The following is a 17,484-nucleotide window of genomic DNA, read 5'->3' as shown; positions in this document are numbered from 1 at the left end:
GCTGTTGTAATTATCCCCAAGGGATTTGTGATGGTGCAGGGTGTAGGTGTACCCTCATGCAGGGCTAACCTTCCGTATGAATAGTCATACGTATCCTCACTCAATAGTTAGTGTAATAGAGGAAAGGCACAGTGTGGAACAATCTTTAAATAGAGACAGGGGCGGCGTCCCGCACTCCTGCCCTTACCATGGGCGCAGTAATACACTGGTCGCGATGTGTTCTCCCCCGTCTGTAACTGACTGCCGATCACTGCTCTCCTTCACAGGGCCGGATGGGATGTCAGCGTGCACGATTCTTAAGGTGCGCCGGCGGCTGCAGGTGTTCGTCAGGATCCTCTGTGATCCGTATAGACAGCCTCCGGTGACTCCTTTCCTCTCCAGCACCGGTTGTCACAAGGGGTGTGGGCAGGCAGGCAGGTGGGCGGACACTCAGCCAAATGGATAGATGGTCTGTTACTGATGCCCAGGCGTAGACTGTTCTATTGGTCCGTTGGATAACTGTGTGGTGCACGTGGTATCAACAACAACGCGTTTCAGCCTAATGGCCTTTTTCAAGTTGATATTCATTAGTCTCAATATGATATATATCCCTGGATCCTCCAATCAGATCCTCAGTGGGTGTGTCTGTCTGGCTCTCCTCCTTGGAAAAGCGTTTATGGTCTGCAGGAATGTACCTGTAGTTGTTTAAAATGTTCTTACTTATAGGCCATGAGTGTAGTTCTATAGGCAAATGAAATGATATATAGGCTTACAGTGTTGTATATATAGATTGAACCATGAATAAAGCAATAAAACAAATAAATCAATATCATGTATCGATATCTGTATGCGTATCTGGTGGAATCTTGTTTTATATGCATATATTGTTAATGTATGTTAGTGCAAAGAGAGGAATAAACTAAAATATTAAGGAAGAAAGCGTAAACACGCATATACATATGTACACACATATGTGCATACACACATGTGGTGTACACATTCACATATGTACATGCGTGCACTCCCACATACGTACATATATGTATATATGTATATCACACATACACACACGTACGGTCCATGTTCTTATGAAGGAGCAGATTGGCAAAGCGTCCAAGGAGATTCTCTCCTATAGGGAACTGTGTTCTTATGATGTAATGCTCCAGGACGTCCAATAGTCTCAGGTATAAAATCACTTACAGCAAATCTTTCGCAATATGCAGACACATATTTACAAGATCTAGTCAAATCACTCCCCTCATACATTAGGGACACAACAGATATCCTCACCACCCTTCAAAAGATAGAATGGCATTCAGATTATTGGCTGGTAACCAGTGATGTGGCATCTCTATATAGCATCATAGACCACACACAAGGACTGGAGAGCTCTAAACATTATTTACAAACTAAGACAGACATGGATCATTTACAGATTAATTTCATTTTGGACATTATTCAGTTTATACTGTATCACAACTATGTATGGTTTAACAACACATTTTATTTACAGACAACAGGTACCGCCATGGGATCGAGGGTCGCACCAAGCTATGCCAACCTCTTTATGGGGCAATGGGAGGAGGAGCACATATGGAGTGGGCATGGTTTTGGTGCGAACCTCATCCTGTGGTGGAGATACATTGATGACATCATTTTCATTTGGAAAGGCACACAATCATCACTACAGGAGTTCATAACACACATGGAGAGCAATAATCGGAATCTCAGATTTACGACAAACAGTAGTCAGGATAGAGTAGAGTTCCTGGATTTGGAAATTTTCATACATAACAACAAGATACATACTAAAACCTACAGAAAGAGCATCGATGTCAACAGTTACATATTATCATCCAGTGGACATCACAAAACATGGCTCAAAAACATCCCTAAGGTCAGTTTAGACGGATTAGAAGGAATTGCTCTAGAATGGAAGATTACATGACACAGGGAGAAGAACTCAGTAGACAATTTATAGAAAAAGACTATGATCCCAGACTTGTGGAAGAGGCTTTCACGGATACTGCTGCACTTAACAGACAAACACTCCTAGAAAAGAGGGCCAACAGGGACAACGGAGATTCAGAACGAATATTTTTCATTACGCAGTATAATAGATCAGCCCATAGAATCAAACAAATACTACATAAACATTGGAATATCCTCTTGCAGGATCATGATCTCAACAAATTTCTAAATACTACACCAGACATCGTCTTTAGAAAGGCCCCAGACATTAATAAAATACTAGTGAGAAATCATATCAAACCCACCAGTCTTAAACAAACCACTCTACCCTCCCTAACACACACCAGTGGATTCTATTATTGCAACAAATGTGCAGGTTGCAAGAATATATGGAATAAGAGCACAAAAAAACAAACAGAATTTCATTCGAATACAGTGAACAGAACATTCAAAATTAAACAACAGATGACATGTGACACAAAGGGGGTGATTTACTTACTCAGGTGTGGTTGTGGACTTGAGTATATAGGCAGGACCATGAGACCTTTAAAAACTAGAATATATGAACATATACGAAACATAAAAATTGGATATGACAATCACAGCGTTTCTAGGCATTTCAAGGAGGTACACGACTCCAATCCCATGGACCTCTATTTTATAGCTATAGAACAACCAGGGAGAAATTGGAGAGGTGGAAACCACATGGATTACCTAGATAAACAGGAGATGAAGTGGGTATACAATCTGAAAACAATGGCACCGAGAGGCTTGAATGTAGATTTCAACAACAGTATACTGATAAAAAAATAAATAAATAAATAAATAGGTCTGTGAGTTTAAGCATAAACGCAGACACACACATACACATTATAGAAGGTTCATCATTCAGGACAATGTTTTATCAAATTTGGGCAAGAATAATAGGATGTGGGTATGTGCTTTGGCTGGGACACTGGCCGCAGGAGTGTTTGCTGTGGCTGATGTTCCCAATAAGTACCTATTCAATATCAATTGATATTTATTGGACACTAATATAAGTAATAAACATTAATACACACTACCATATAAATCAGAGTGTTCATCACACATCAATTTTAAAGATGTTATTCCAACTATTGTATGAGCATTACATCATAAGAACACAGTTCCCTATAGGAGAGAATCTCCTTGGACGCTTTGCCAATCTGCTCCTTCATAAGAACATGGACCGTACGTGTGTGTATGTGTGATATACATATATACATATATGTACGTATGTGGGAGTGCACGCATGTACATATGTGAATGTGTACACCATATGTGTGTATGCACATATGTGTGTACATATGTATATGCGTGTTTACGCTTTCTTCCTTAATATTTTAGTTTATTCCTCTCTTTGCACTAACATACATTAACAATATATGCATATAAAACAAGATTCCACCAGATACGCATACAGATATCGATACATGATATTGATTTATTTGTTTTATTGCTTTATTCATGGTTCAATCTATATATACAACACTGTAAGCCTATATATCATTTCATTTGCCTATAGAACTACACTCATGGCCTATAAGTAAGAACATTTTAAACAACTACAGGTACATTCCTGCAGACCATAAACGCTTTTCCAAGGAGGAGAGCCAGACAGACACGCCCACTGAGGATCTGATTGGAGGATCCAGGGATATATATCATATTGAGACTAATGAATATCAACTTGAAAAAGGCCATTAGGCTGAAACGCGTTGTTGTTGATACCACGTGCACCACACAGTTATCCAATGGACCAATAGAACAGTCTACGCCTGGGCATCAGTAACAGACCATCTACCCATTTGGCTGAGTGTCCGCCCACCTGCCTGCCTGCCCACACCCCTCGTGACAACCGGTGCTGGAGAGGAAAGGAGTCACCGGAGGCTGTCTATACGGATCACAGAGGATCCTGACGAACACCTGCAGCCGCCGGCGCACCTTAAGAATCGTGCACGCTGACATCCCATCCGGCCCTGTGAAGGAGAGCAGTGATCGGCAGTCAGTTACAGACGGGGGAGAACACATCGCGACCAGTGTATTACTGCGCCCATGGTAAGGGCAGGAGTGCGGGACGCCGCCCCTGTCTCTATTTAAAGATTGTTCCACACTGTGCCTTTCCTCTATTACACTAACTATTGAGTGAGGATACGTATGACTATTCATACGGAAGGTTAGCCCTGCATGAGGGTACACCTACACCCTGCACCATCACAAATCCCTTGGGGATAATTACAACAACGTGATACGTCATATGTGCATATAAGCACTATCCTTTTTACTACAGACTAATCAGACAGGTGCTATCAGGGATACGTAGGCACGGGGAGCCATACGGAAAGGGACCTCACATAGGGGTTACCTTATGTCACCTGCACCTTGACATAGGTGTCTCACCTATCCAGAGACACCTTTCGTAACAAGGACCCTGTAACTTTGACCTAGGAACACGTAGACACCCATTGGTGACCTACGGAAAGAGGCACCCTAAAGGAGCTCTCTTATCCATCTACTAGTGTCACTGCTCAGGAACTTCATCCCCACCTATGGTGTTGAAATTGGACACCTGCTATATTGCATATTTTATAATAACAAGTGACTTCTTGAACTCTCTTTTTTCATTTTAATAAATCCATATAAAGTTATTCGCATCTTGTACTCACTACTACACCACTGGACATAAAACGTTCCCACACACCATTAGAGCAGGTTAGCGCTGGATACTACTATTTAATTTATCATCCCCCTTTTCGAGTCTGGACAACTCTGTATCCAGCTGCTTCCGAGAACATTAGTAGGCATACGGTAGCGCTGGTATCCACATTCTGTAAAACACAAGTTATTTGAGACACTGCAATGCATTGTTTGGAACACATAAACTCAACTGCAATTCACAGGATCGTGTGTTGAGAAAGTTTCATATTCAGATGTATGTGCCCAGCCTTTCTCCAGGGAAAGTGCCAGTGTACCACCTCAGCTTGCGGGAAGTCTGCCACCAGGCAGCTTCCATGTAAACCATGTATCCAATACAGCTAAAACGAGACCAATATATAGTAAAATGCTCATTTCATTTTCATAATTTATTGGTTTCGAAGCAATCTCAATTCTCAGATTTTGGGGGAGTTTAGTTTGAAATGGATTTGTACTTTTTAATGACAAGAGCTAAGGAACATTATTGTCAGTTACTGACCAAGGGTGTGATTCAGCCAGGATGGAATTTCAAGGCTGCACGCAGGCATCTTTGCAATTCCGTCCTTGCAAATGTGCAAATGCAGCAAGAGGTGTCTGACACCCCCCTACTGCATTTGCAATCCCAACACTGGGACCAAGGTCACAGGCTGGGATAACCATCACGAGCCTTGGCTTACTCAGGCTGGCCAACTTGCGAGGCCAGGAAACTGCATCCGTGGACGTAGCCCCTAGCCTTGCCACTTCCGGAAAATGGGGCCAACATGCCCCTATTTCCAGGAGTGCCAGCTATCCCCATTCACACCCTGTACATGCCTCTGCCTGTAAATCAGGCAGAATGGGTCCTACGCACGCGCAGATTCCCGATAATCGGGAATCTGTGTTCAGTATGCTAATATAAGTCCCCAAATTCATAGTTATTGAAATCACCACTCAATTGAATACAATATCCAGATTGCAGGCGAAAATAAAGGTGAATGTCATAGACGGTAACGAACCATTGGAAACTAAATCTGTTTCATTCTTTTTTTTTTTTATATATATATATCCTGTCAATGGATGATGTCTGGCAGCCAATCAAGCAATAAGTCCTTTTTAGGAACACTACTGATTAATAGCTTAGCAGGGTTATGATTCTGTGTTATCGGGTTACTGTGGTCCCTTTTATCTCTATGGGCATTGTTTGTTTTTTGCATATTTCCAGGATAAAGAAATAATGTGTCTTCCACAAATCCTGTTTGTAAGTATATTTTATATATAAAATTTTCGATATCTATTTTTATTGCAGAGCAATTCATTCTTGTTCCTACAGCTATAGCACCTTGCCGACTTTTGTTAAATCTGGACAGTCATTGAACTTTTCTACGGAGTCCATGTACTCAGATTCGGCTTTACTCCTGTACTTCCTTAGGTCTGGTCATTTTTTGTGATTAATCGGGGGTATTTATCAAAGCTGGGAGAGAGATAACATTGTGAGATATAAAGTACTAACTAATCAGCTTCCAATTTACATTTTGCAGGCTGTGTATAAAAAATGATAGGAGCTGATTGGTTGGAAAATTATATTTTTTACAATGTTATCTCTCTCTTAGCTTTGATAAATACCCCTAAATCTACCTACGTGATTGGTATGATTTACCGCTGGCAGCTCAACATGGATGAAAATCCCGACTGCACTAAGGTAAGTATAAACTAACCTAACCCCCCCCAACCCTCCCTTAAGGGTGCCTAACCTCCCCCCAGTGCCTAAACCTAACCCCCCCTTCCCCGCTGCCTAAACCTAAGTGTCCCAGGGGGGTGCCTAACCCTAACCTCCCCCCGGGGATGCCTAACCCTAACCCCCCCTTCCCGTAGCCTAACCCTAACCTTCCGAGTGGGTGCCTAACCCTAAGTCCCCCCGGGAGCCCCCTAACCTAACCCTCCCCCACACGGCTGTCCGCGCCCGGCACCCGGTTTACTATGAATCGGTAAGCCGGGTGTCGGACTTCCGGCGTAGGTAAAACAATAGGCGTCAGGATGTCGACGCCTGTCATTTAGCCCTTGCCGGGATTAGACAGTCAGGAAGCCGGCGGTCGGGATTCCGTCTGTCGGCTTCCCAACTGCTTCCCCTACCTACACACTATATAATTATTGGGCCTAATTTATTGTAAAGTGTAAATGAATGATCGTTTCACCGATAAAACATTTAGAAGACAGTCACAAACGCATTCCCTCGATCATCCAGTCTGTCGGTCCAATCTCTGCCTCAAAGAGCAGTGTGTGTGCATTCTCCATAACCTGCCCATATTGCCTAGGCTTTATCCCGATTACCTCAACATCCTTGTGGGCGTACATATTCAAACTGCCTGTGAAATCCGCCAGGTATTTCATTTAAATTCTATAGTGTGTAGCACAGGTATCACTGTCATGATTTTGCAGATATATAGTCCCAATTATCGGCATGATCAAAAAATTGCATAGTGTGTACCTAGCTTAACATCTCTGGCTCATGATGCATCAGCCTTTAGGATAACCAGGTGCATCAAGGTGGACGGGCACAGATTACTTATACATGGGCCTGCCCAGGGGGCCAAACAGTGGTGACCAGATTTCAGAAATGGCCCATAGGTGGTGTTTTTCTTGTAAGGACCATTCCAGCTGTCCACTGTTCACTCCTATTAACTTCTTTTTGTAAAAAGGAATTTAGGCACATCAACAAAGGGCTGATGGACAGCAGAGAATTCAGACTGAGGGATTTTTTTTCCTGTCAATCTGTAATAGAACAGCTACATAATTTCAGCTACAATAGGATTTTCCATAAGGAGATGGCTGTAATCTCTTCAGCACCAGACATAGCACATACTCTTTCTTCTTAGGAAGGGGATCTCAGTGGCTCTAATATGACTGATGATGCACAGATGCAGATATTTTCAGTCATTCAGAGCAGGAACAAGTGAGTTTAGAGAATGTAAAGTAACTTAAAGGCTTATTATATTGTGTATACTCTCCCCGCCTCTGCCAGTCACCTCTCAGTCTTCACTACAGAAAACAGGAGAGCTGTGCATGTGTACAGGAGAAGGGGGAGGACTAAGGAGACTATTCAGTGTGCACTGTGTTATAGCTCTCTCAGGAGGTGATCAGACAGCAGCATGCCTCTAACTGGAGCTGAGGTCTGACCAACATTATTAGGTCTTCATGGAGTGAGAGGTACAGGAAGACACCAAGGAGGGTTTGTCTAAACCCCACATACACCTTCAAGCTGTTACTTCTGTCAGCACATAAGGACAGGCAGTAATGTCTGGTGAGTAGCAGAAGGTGCACCTGTTGTTGTAGAACACCTGTAAGTTGGAAGTTACAGTATGATGTATTTGCTTGCAGTGCAGACAGGATGCATTTGTGTACAGGGAACTTGGAAAAAGTGAATAAATGCAATTTTCCAAGTGATTGACAATAGCAATAGAATACAGTATGGGGAAGTGTTTTTTTTTCTTTTGGCTGCATGTAGAGCAGGTTTGGTCTGTTTGTTTCTGAACCTATGAATTAATTACATTCAGAGTTTCCCTCTGATACAATGTGCTAGCAATCTGAGCCCATGTATGACAGTGTACAATGCAGCTGCAGCATCTGGGTGACAGATATTGTATAAATGCAATTCACCTGTAGTGGAGCATACAGGCTGGACCCCTGTGTCACATTGGCCTGTCACATGAGGTGCAATTCCAACAGTCATTTGCCATTTTAATATAAATCAGATATATACAGTTACACAGATTTGTGTTGGGTTTATAAGAACTAAGGAAATAGAAAACTGTAGCCCCATTTGTAAGAATATAGTGAAATTCATAATAATTACCCAATTGAAATGAAGCTTCCATCTACACTCCTAATACATTATGGGTCAGAGACTTGTGGTTTCTCAGCAGCATTCTAACTACAATGCCTAAAACCATAAGAAATTGCAGGTCGGTAACAGCTTTGGCAGCCTGGCATTGCTATTACATAGTTTCCTATTGTCTGTCATTTCCTGAGAGTTTGCCGGGTGTTATACATCTGCCCCTGAAAATGGTCTTCCCTGTACAAATTGAGCACTACAATCCCTATTCTTCTAGAATGTGCTTTTGAGTATCTAATTCTTTATAAGTGATTATTAATTAATTAGGAGTATTTTTAGTGCAAATATCTTTATGTAGATTCATAGATTGTAATACACAAATGCCTGACTGAGAACACACTGCTTGATGTTACTTGGATGCATCTGGTTAGGACGGAGTAAGGCGTCCTAAGGTTTGGTTACATGACATGAAATACATTTCATTCATCATATGGATTCATGTCATAATAATATATAATAGCGCACTAGTCCAGCAGTAAGATACAGTGGGTATAATAAGTATTGAACACATCAATAATATTCTCATTAAATATATTTGTAATGAGGCTATTGTAATGGAATTTTCACCAAATGTCAGCAACAAACCATACAATTCACACATGCAAAGAAATCAAACCATAGATGTCCATAAATTAAGTTATGTGTAATAATGTGAAATGACACAGGGAAAGAGTATTGAACACGCTTACTGACATTTATTGCATACTTCATATAAAAGCCTTTGTTAGTTATGACAGCTTCAAGATGCCTCCTGTATGGAGGAACTAGTCACATGCATTGTTCAGGTGTGATTTTGGCCCATTCTTCCACACAAACAGTCTTCAAATCTTGAAGGTTCCGTGGGCCTCTTCTATGAACTTTAGTTCTTTCCATAGATTTTCAATTGGATTCAAGTCAGGTAATCGGCTGGGCCATTCTAGCATCTTTATTTTCTCTCTCTGAAACCAGTTGAGAATGTCCTTGGCTGTGTGTTTGGGATCATTGTCTTGCTGAAACGTCCACCCTCATTTCATCTTCAGCAACCTGGTAGATGGGAGCAGATTTTTATCAAGAATGTCTCTGTACAATTTTCCATTCATCCTTCCTTCAATCATATGAAATATGCTGAAAAACAGCCCCACACTTTGTTGTTCCCGCCTCCAAACTTCACTGTTGGTATGGTGTTTTTGGGGTGATGTGCAGTGCCATTTCTCCTCCAAACATGGTGTGTATTATGGCATCCAAAGAGTTCAATTTTGGTCTCATCTGACCAGACTATATTCTCCCAGTAGGTTTGTCCAAATGTTGTGCAGCAAACTATAAACAAGCTTCAACCTGCTTTTTCTTCAGCAATGGAGTCTTGCGTGGTGAGCGTGCATACATACCATGGCGGTTAAGTGCATTACTTATTGTTTTCTTTGAAACAATTGTACCTGCTAATTCCAGGTCTTTCTGAAGCTCTCCACAAGTGGTCCTTGGTTCTTGGACAACTCTTCTGATAATTCTTTTCACTCCTCTGTCCGAAATCTTGCGAGGAGCACCTGATTGTGGCCGATTTATGGTGAAATTATGTTCTTTCCACTTCCGGATTATGGCCCCAACAGTGCTCACTAGAACATTCAGAAGTTTAGAAATCCTTCTGTAACCAATGCCATCAGTATGTTTTGCAACAATAAGGTTGCAAAGGTCTTGAGAAAGCTCTTTGCTTCTTCCCATCATGAGGTGTTTGTGTGATACCATGGTAATGAGACACCTTTTTATAGGCCATCATTTGGGACTGAACCAGCTTATATTAATTTGCACTGACAAGGGGCAGAATTGCTTTCTAATTACTGATAGATTTTAGTTGGTGTCTTGACTTTCCATGCCTTTTTGCACCTCCCTTTCTTAATGTGTTCAGTACATTTTCCCTGTGTCATTTCACATTATTACACATAACTTAATTTATGGACATCTATGGTTTGTTTTCTTTGCAGGTGAGGATTGCATGGGTTGTTGTTGACATTTGGTGAACATTTCATTACAATAGCCCCATTACAAATATGTTTACTGAGAAAAATGTTGATGTGTTCAATACTTATTTTACCCGCTGTATGTGAGACACTGGAATGCATTGTTTAAAAATAAATTCAACTACTGTATAATTCAAAGAGAAGTATGTTGAGAATGTCTCACATTCAGATGGATCTGCGAAGAATACACCTCCAATGACGGTACCAGCATAAAATACAACCATGTGTGGTTCCATTACCCCAGTCTGTTTGACTATCAGGTGCAGACTGCAGCTGTAGCCTGACTAAGCCACGTATCAAAACCTGTTTTGTTTTTATAGAAGCGAGAACTTCTAGAGATGAGTGAAATGTTCACAATAATAATAATAATTTACCGATTTTGGGGCATTCTTTTTTTTTCTCACAGAATGTAGATGGAATTTAAGCTAAATTAATTGTTAAATTGCAGTGAGAATGAGGGTGGAAAATCTGAGGAAAATTTAAGATTTTCCTATTCGGATACTCATTAAATGTGACCATAAAAATACATATATCTTACTAACAGTACTATGCATAGTTGTCATTCTTTTGGCTGCCTCCACCTGGAGGAGGCAGCTGGACCGGCACTGAGGGGGTGGGGCTCAGTGAAGATGGGCAGGCCTGGGGCAGTGATGGGTGGGGCATACATCCTCGCTAGTGATATCTGAGCAGGTTTAATCTGTGAACAGGTGTGGTATGCTATGTTGACAATTCATCATGTTACAATGTCTACATTGATCATATCAATAGGTAGACACTGATAAAATGTCAACATGCAGGGGAGCAGCTAGACCCCCCTGCCATAATCTTCTTGCCTCCTTAGTCTCTCCTCACTGATGCTGGGAGTTGGTGTGGCAGTGGTCTGGGGATGTCCTAGCAGCTCAGCACAGCCACGCCTCTTCCCAGCATCAGTGAGAGAATTATATGAGAGGACGGATGGGGATGTTCAGTCTGACTGGCGGCCCACAGATCTGATGATCCCTGCAGCAAACTGCTTCTTAGATGCAGGCTGAAGTGTGCCTGTGACTAAGAAGTTAGCAGGAGGGATCAATGGCGCCCGCAGTCCTGACCACATACACTCTACGAGTCCTACAGACCAAAAGTGGGTGCAGGGGGAGGGGGGTCCTGGAGATGCTGCTTGCCCCACAGCAATCACACCCCTTGCATTCATGGTAGTTTTGCCCTTGTTGACATGCCATAATGTCAACATATAGTCCCTGGTGGCCCAGCAGTGACTTACCTGCTCCTGGCAGCGGCAGTGGCTCCAGTGAGGGTTCCGGGTCCTGGCGGTCATGAGACCATAATTTCCGGGCCAGGGATCAGATCTTTCTCGGTAAGTATTCCCTAACCCTAATCCCTACCCTGACCCCCAACCCTCCCTCTAGTGACTGACTCTAACCCCCCACACCCGGCAGCGTAAACCTAACCACCCCCTAGTGCTGAACCCTAACCCTCCTACCCGTAGCCTAACCCTGATGTCAACATTTTAACAACATAACTGTCAACATTGCATTGTCGACATTGTAAAAGAAGACCTGATGACTACATTCCCTGTAAACACTGTATTTTTCATTACTGGCCTGATGCAGAGTTAGATGCAAGTAAGCTATAATTACAATTGCATTGTGTATACTGTACATAGTAAAATACAGTTATTTGCCTAAAAGCATGGCCACACTTACATTCATTAGACCATGCCCCCTATTTTTACCTGGACACGGGAAAAGCTCACTACAGCCATGCCTGTATGCTGGGTTGAACCACACCACCCAATCCATACCCTGGTGCAAAAGGTCTATCTGAAAACAGAAGTATCTTCTCATATACAGAACTCTACATAGGCTGCAATTCTGTTAAAAAGGGCCCTTCAGACACACATGGAGATCTGACTGAGCTGCCTACAACTCTGAATGGCATATAGATGCGTATGATCAGCTCTGGAGTTTTGCTCAGTATGAAAACTTGCAATATCCAACTGATTTGCGTACATGTGTCTGTCATAAATACTGATGCACAGTGTCAATTGTGCTCATCTCTATATCACTGTAAACCCTGTACTTATAAACTAATCTCACTTATCGGACCATTAGCGATCAATCAACTTCTAGCTGACATTTATCAAGTGCATAAAATGATATGTAGATGCTGATTGGTTGCTCTGGGTAACTCCTACACTTCTCCACTCTTTAGGGGGCCTGATACATCTCATGTAACTAGAAGCAGAACAAAACACACACATGGACACGCATCACCTTTTCCTCTAGATACAGTCATTTAAGACTATTTTCCTTGCATCTTTGGAATTCAAGCTATGTGCTGGCATTTCATAGAACTGCAGTATTAGTTTGATTGAATAAAGTATTTAACTTACATTTTTGATATTTCTGCTAATTATTATTTTTATATTGATATTGGTTTCCAAATAATATTCTTTATTATGCCCTAATTAAAATTACTATATGACTTTATCAGCAGGAGTATTTTGTATTATACATTTATAGTGCGAATTATATAAAGGGAACATTATTGTTCTTTATACAGAGCCTTTCTTTATTACAAACTTGCATACAGATGTGTCCTCACTCGTTTTTTTTGCAGGGCCGTAACTACATAACCCACGGCTCTCTCATCTGGCTAGCAGGGTGCATACAATGGCATCCTGCAGCCTGAAACTATGCAGCAGTGCCACCTGGAGCGTCCTTAGGACACTTCAGGCGGTCCTGAGGATGTACCGGGCATTTCTGTAATCAATGGCAATTGTGGCCCCGTCTCCTCCGTGTTACATCACGTGGAAGGGGGTGGCCTGCGCCGGGTGCCAGGAGCGCTAGTTGCGGCACTAAAACCCATCATGGTGTGTCATGTCCTGTGAGACTGCTAGTGCCAAGTGTTTTTTTTGAGTCTTTTTTTGCCGAAGATGCATCAATGTCGCAAGGTGTTGTGACTAGGAGCAGGCTGTTCTGATTCATTTGATGTCTGACACTTGTATATCTGTGTACACCTGAGTCTCAGAATCCGTATAGGAAGTGCTACAATGTAGCAGCCACAGCTTTTTTCATTTCAAGTTCCTTTGTGGTTCATATACAGACTCGGGTGCACACAGATATACATGTCACATATCAGATTAATCAGTACAGTCTGATAGTGCATCCTAGTCGCATGGTATTGCCAGTTAGATGCATATTCAGCTAAAAAAGTCGCAAAGACGTCCGGCATTAGCAGAGTCTCACCGGACCTGGAGGCTCACTCATGCCAGGCATGTCACACTGCATGGCGTATTAAGTCTAGATGTATGAGGACGCCTCTTTATATTTCATAATTACTATATGGTTTCCTTTTTTTATTAAATACAGTATATATAAACCTCAATAGACCAACAGTACAACAAACAAATGGAAAATCATAAAAATGTATGAATGTTTGCTTAGCATTATCGCTTATTTTTAAGTAAGCTGAACAAGGAAGGTTTATATTTAGTTTATGAAGCATTTGTCCATAACGGTATATCCTTGAGATGAAATGAGAAAGCATGTTTTGTGTTCCCATTCAAATAAAAAAGTGTGATTCAGTAGCTTCATTTCTTTGACAATCTATTCTATGGTAGGTTGTGAGGATGTCATAACTAAACTAAACTTTTGTCACTAATAATCAGTGGAGAAAGTAGCAGGGATAGGATTCAGGGGGAAAGCTGCTTTTCGGAGCAGCTATCCCCTAATCAGTGCAATATTGAATTGCTATGGTAGTTTTGAATCTGCTGCCGCACTTGTGGCGAGATTTAGATCCTTAAATTGAACATGGCCATCAGGGTAGAATAATGAATAGGCCCTTCAAATAGATCTCTCCACCTTAGATAAGCAAATCCCTCCTAATATGGCAACCGGCAGACCAGTGAAAGAGAACATGGTGACATAATGGGGTAGACCCAATTCTTGTCAATGTGTGCGTAGCACCGTCGTAATAGTTGCGGAGTACAATATGTGACATCCATCTTTCCTTAGCACCATATACAGGTTCACAAGCAAGTCTGTGAAGATTGCCCAACATAATAGACAGTAATGTGAACAACCGGACATTAAGATGATTTTCAGTGGCACATTGTCATCTCCAATAAGATAGATTAAAAGAGGGCAGTAAGCTAATGTATAGTTTGCAGCTCAGTAATGCACAGCTTATGCTATATAATAATATCAAATATTGGATGTATTTGTTCTTTGAATAATTACTCTTGTCTTTTTCCCATGTAATTAGAACAGGTGGCAGCAGTGGTTGGTGGTGTGGTTGGGGCAGCCCTGCTGTTGCTGCTGATTGGCATTGGGGTCTACATCTTATGGCAGAAGAGGTGCATTGGCCCTTCATATGAGGAACTGCTTAATGTAGCCACACCGACACACTCACAAAACAGCGAGCTGGATCATAGAATGTCATCCTCATTAGGTCATGCCAAGGACTCGGGGTGAGACACTTCTCTGTGATCCTACTGAGGTTTGTCACATGGAAATATTGCTGTAACTCTGTTTGAGCACCAGGATAACTAGCTTATATGTATATCAAAGATGTAACAAATACTTTGACACTGGTCTTATGAATATTGTTATTTTTTTATGAAAAGCAATAAAAAGTTCATGTTATTTATATATTTAAATGTTTAACTAAACATGCTAGATATTATATATACAGCAATGGGCGGTACTCCTGGAGACTTCACAAAAGTATTTTGTGAAGTCGCCGGGAGTGTCGCCTACTGCTGTATATATTTTTTCCTTCCCAACACTGGGATAGGCGATTTAGGAAGGCACCAGGTGCACATTATATTTTTAGCCCTTTGGAGTGCCGGCCATAATTGCTGTATATATATATATATATATATATATATATATATATATATATATATACATAATTATTTATTATATATATAGTACATTGTGTCTGTATTTGTCCAAAAAAAGTAAGTAAGTTTAGGCATTGCAGATGATGCCTGGGGAGATTGCTCCCACACTGCAGGGCACTATAGATGAAAACATTATTCTTTATCTAGAGACTAATTTGAGACAGCGCATCTTATCCGCTCTCTTTGTCCCAGTGAAATTTACAGTCCTATTCCATAGGGTTAATTTCACCAGTAGCCAATTAACTGATCATTATGCTTTTGAGGGGAAGCTCATTAAAATACAAGGTGAACATACTACCCTGGTTAGAATCAAACTCAAGACCCCAGCACTGTGAGGCAGCAATGTTTAGCGTTGTGACACCGTGCTGCCTATATAAGACACAGAATGAAATAATGTTATCTCTTAAACATAAACGTGCAATCAGGATAATACTTAAATTAGACCAGATATAATCTAATAACCTAGACCTTATGCCAAATAAACTCTGCCTTGAACATAATTCGCACAGGCAGTTTTGAATGCAGGAGAGGTGGAAAAAAAATAAATGAAACTGTAATTTGAAGGATGTGTCAATATGCATAAACACAGTTAACTTTCATTTCTCCTGGTTTGCTTGGTTGCTGTTTTTTGAAGGAATTTTATTTTATGTCAATATCTTATACTTACTGGGTTTTATCTTACAAAACATAGTAGAATGAAATAAATGAATGATATATATTTGGCAATGACATCTTCAAGATTACGCTCATAGTGGCAATCTGCTTTATCTATCAGGATGTCAGACAACTTATAGAAAACAAACAATTTTTCCTTGGCAATCCCTATCCCTAGTCTAACAGAGTTCACCTCTACTAAAATGGTCAGCTTGTCCAGGTGATTGTTATTGTTCAACCCACTGAAACTATCACCTGTATAAAGCCTAAGCTGCACCCCAGCTCTATCGTAAGAAGCTGGTCTTAGTACCATGCCTGAGTCTGGCTGCTCCCTCTTTTCCTCTATAAAGGAGAATATTATAATGCCATCATATATGCAGAAGAATAATCACTAAGGGGCTTGCACTGGGTAATGGCTGTCGTGTGAACCATTGTCTGTAAAAGTCATTCTAAAAAATGTATAGTCTTATTTGGTTTCAGAGCCAACAAATGTGAGCTAGACCATTGGCTTGAGTACTATTCAATTATATCTATCTGAATTATTTTATCAATCATTTTTACGGCTATGCATCTAGCCTCTGGTATTTAGTATGGGTTCTGGATTTCAATAGCACCAATTTCATGTACTATTAAGTTGGATTGCCTGGGACTAGAAGAAAAGACATCTCCATTCTGGCATATCATTTATTCTATGGGAACCTTAGGTTCTCCCACTCCAGTTCTAACCATCACAGTTACTGGGTTGTCTTCTTGCCAGGGTTTAAGAAGAGTAACTTGATACATTTGCTCCACTTTCCTTATCCCAGGTTGATGGAATTTATCATTTACTATTCCTTCGGGCTCTAATACCTCATTGTGTCCTTGCCAGTGAGCAAAAAGCTTGTTGTCTTGTGTGGGAACTAATTAGACTTATAGCTTATCGGTATCCCGACCGCTATTTATCCTTGCACTAAGTGACTGATATACTTAAACATCCTCACTCTCTGCTGCTTATTCTAATAATCCAGTACCAACTGGCTGCAATACAAATATACACAAAAACTACAAAAAAAGATGATAGCGCTTGAGGGGGGGAATTCAATAGAGATTATCTATATAATATTATCACTCGACTGAAAATAAAAATATTTCAACAAGGCTTCTTATAAATAAAATACACATTTATTATACAAAATGAAAAAATTGGGAACTAGCATTAACACTTTGCACCCTGATTGAAATTACTGTCCTACCATCGTTTTGAGATTGTCTTTCTTGCACTTCCCCTGGGTGTTGTTGCATTAAAAGGGTTTCCTTTCCTCATCTATCTTGCAGTTGAGCTATGAGCTGTACCAGATTTGGTTCATTTGAAGACTTTTGTTCCGACCCCTGAAGAGGGTCTCTCTCAGCACCCTGTTTCAGGG

The 17,484-nt window shown here is 41.0% G+C and overlaps 1 protein-coding gene across 1 annotated transcript in view; it reads left to right on the top strand.

The window, feature by feature from the left end:
- Window positions 1–7,869: 7,869 nt before the first annotated feature.
- The window catches only part of LOC148443207 (synaptotagmin-15-like), a 55,219-nt gene continuing 45,604 nt past the window's right edge, over window positions 7,870–17,484 (top strand). Inside the window, exons 1-2 of the mRNA XM_088463049.1 lie at window positions 7,870–7,942; window positions 14,788–14,992. Of these exons, the coding sequence (XP_088319175.1) occupies window positions 7,936–7,942; window positions 14,788–14,992 (212 nt within the window). The 5' untranslated portion in view covers window positions 7,870–7,935. The remainder of the gene's footprint in view (window positions 7,943–14,787; window positions 14,993–17,484) is intronic.

The sequence above is a fragment of the Taudactylus pleione genome, unplaced genomic scaffold (genome assembly GCF_031769625.1).
Source record: "Taudactylus pleione unplaced genomic scaffold, aTauple2 ptg001314l, whole genome shotgun sequence".
NCBI classification, from domain to species: Eukaryota; Metazoa; Chordata; class Amphibia; order Anura; family Myobatrachidae; genus Taudactylus; species Taudactylus pleione.
This window is presented reverse-complemented; position numbering and strand designations above follow the sequence as displayed.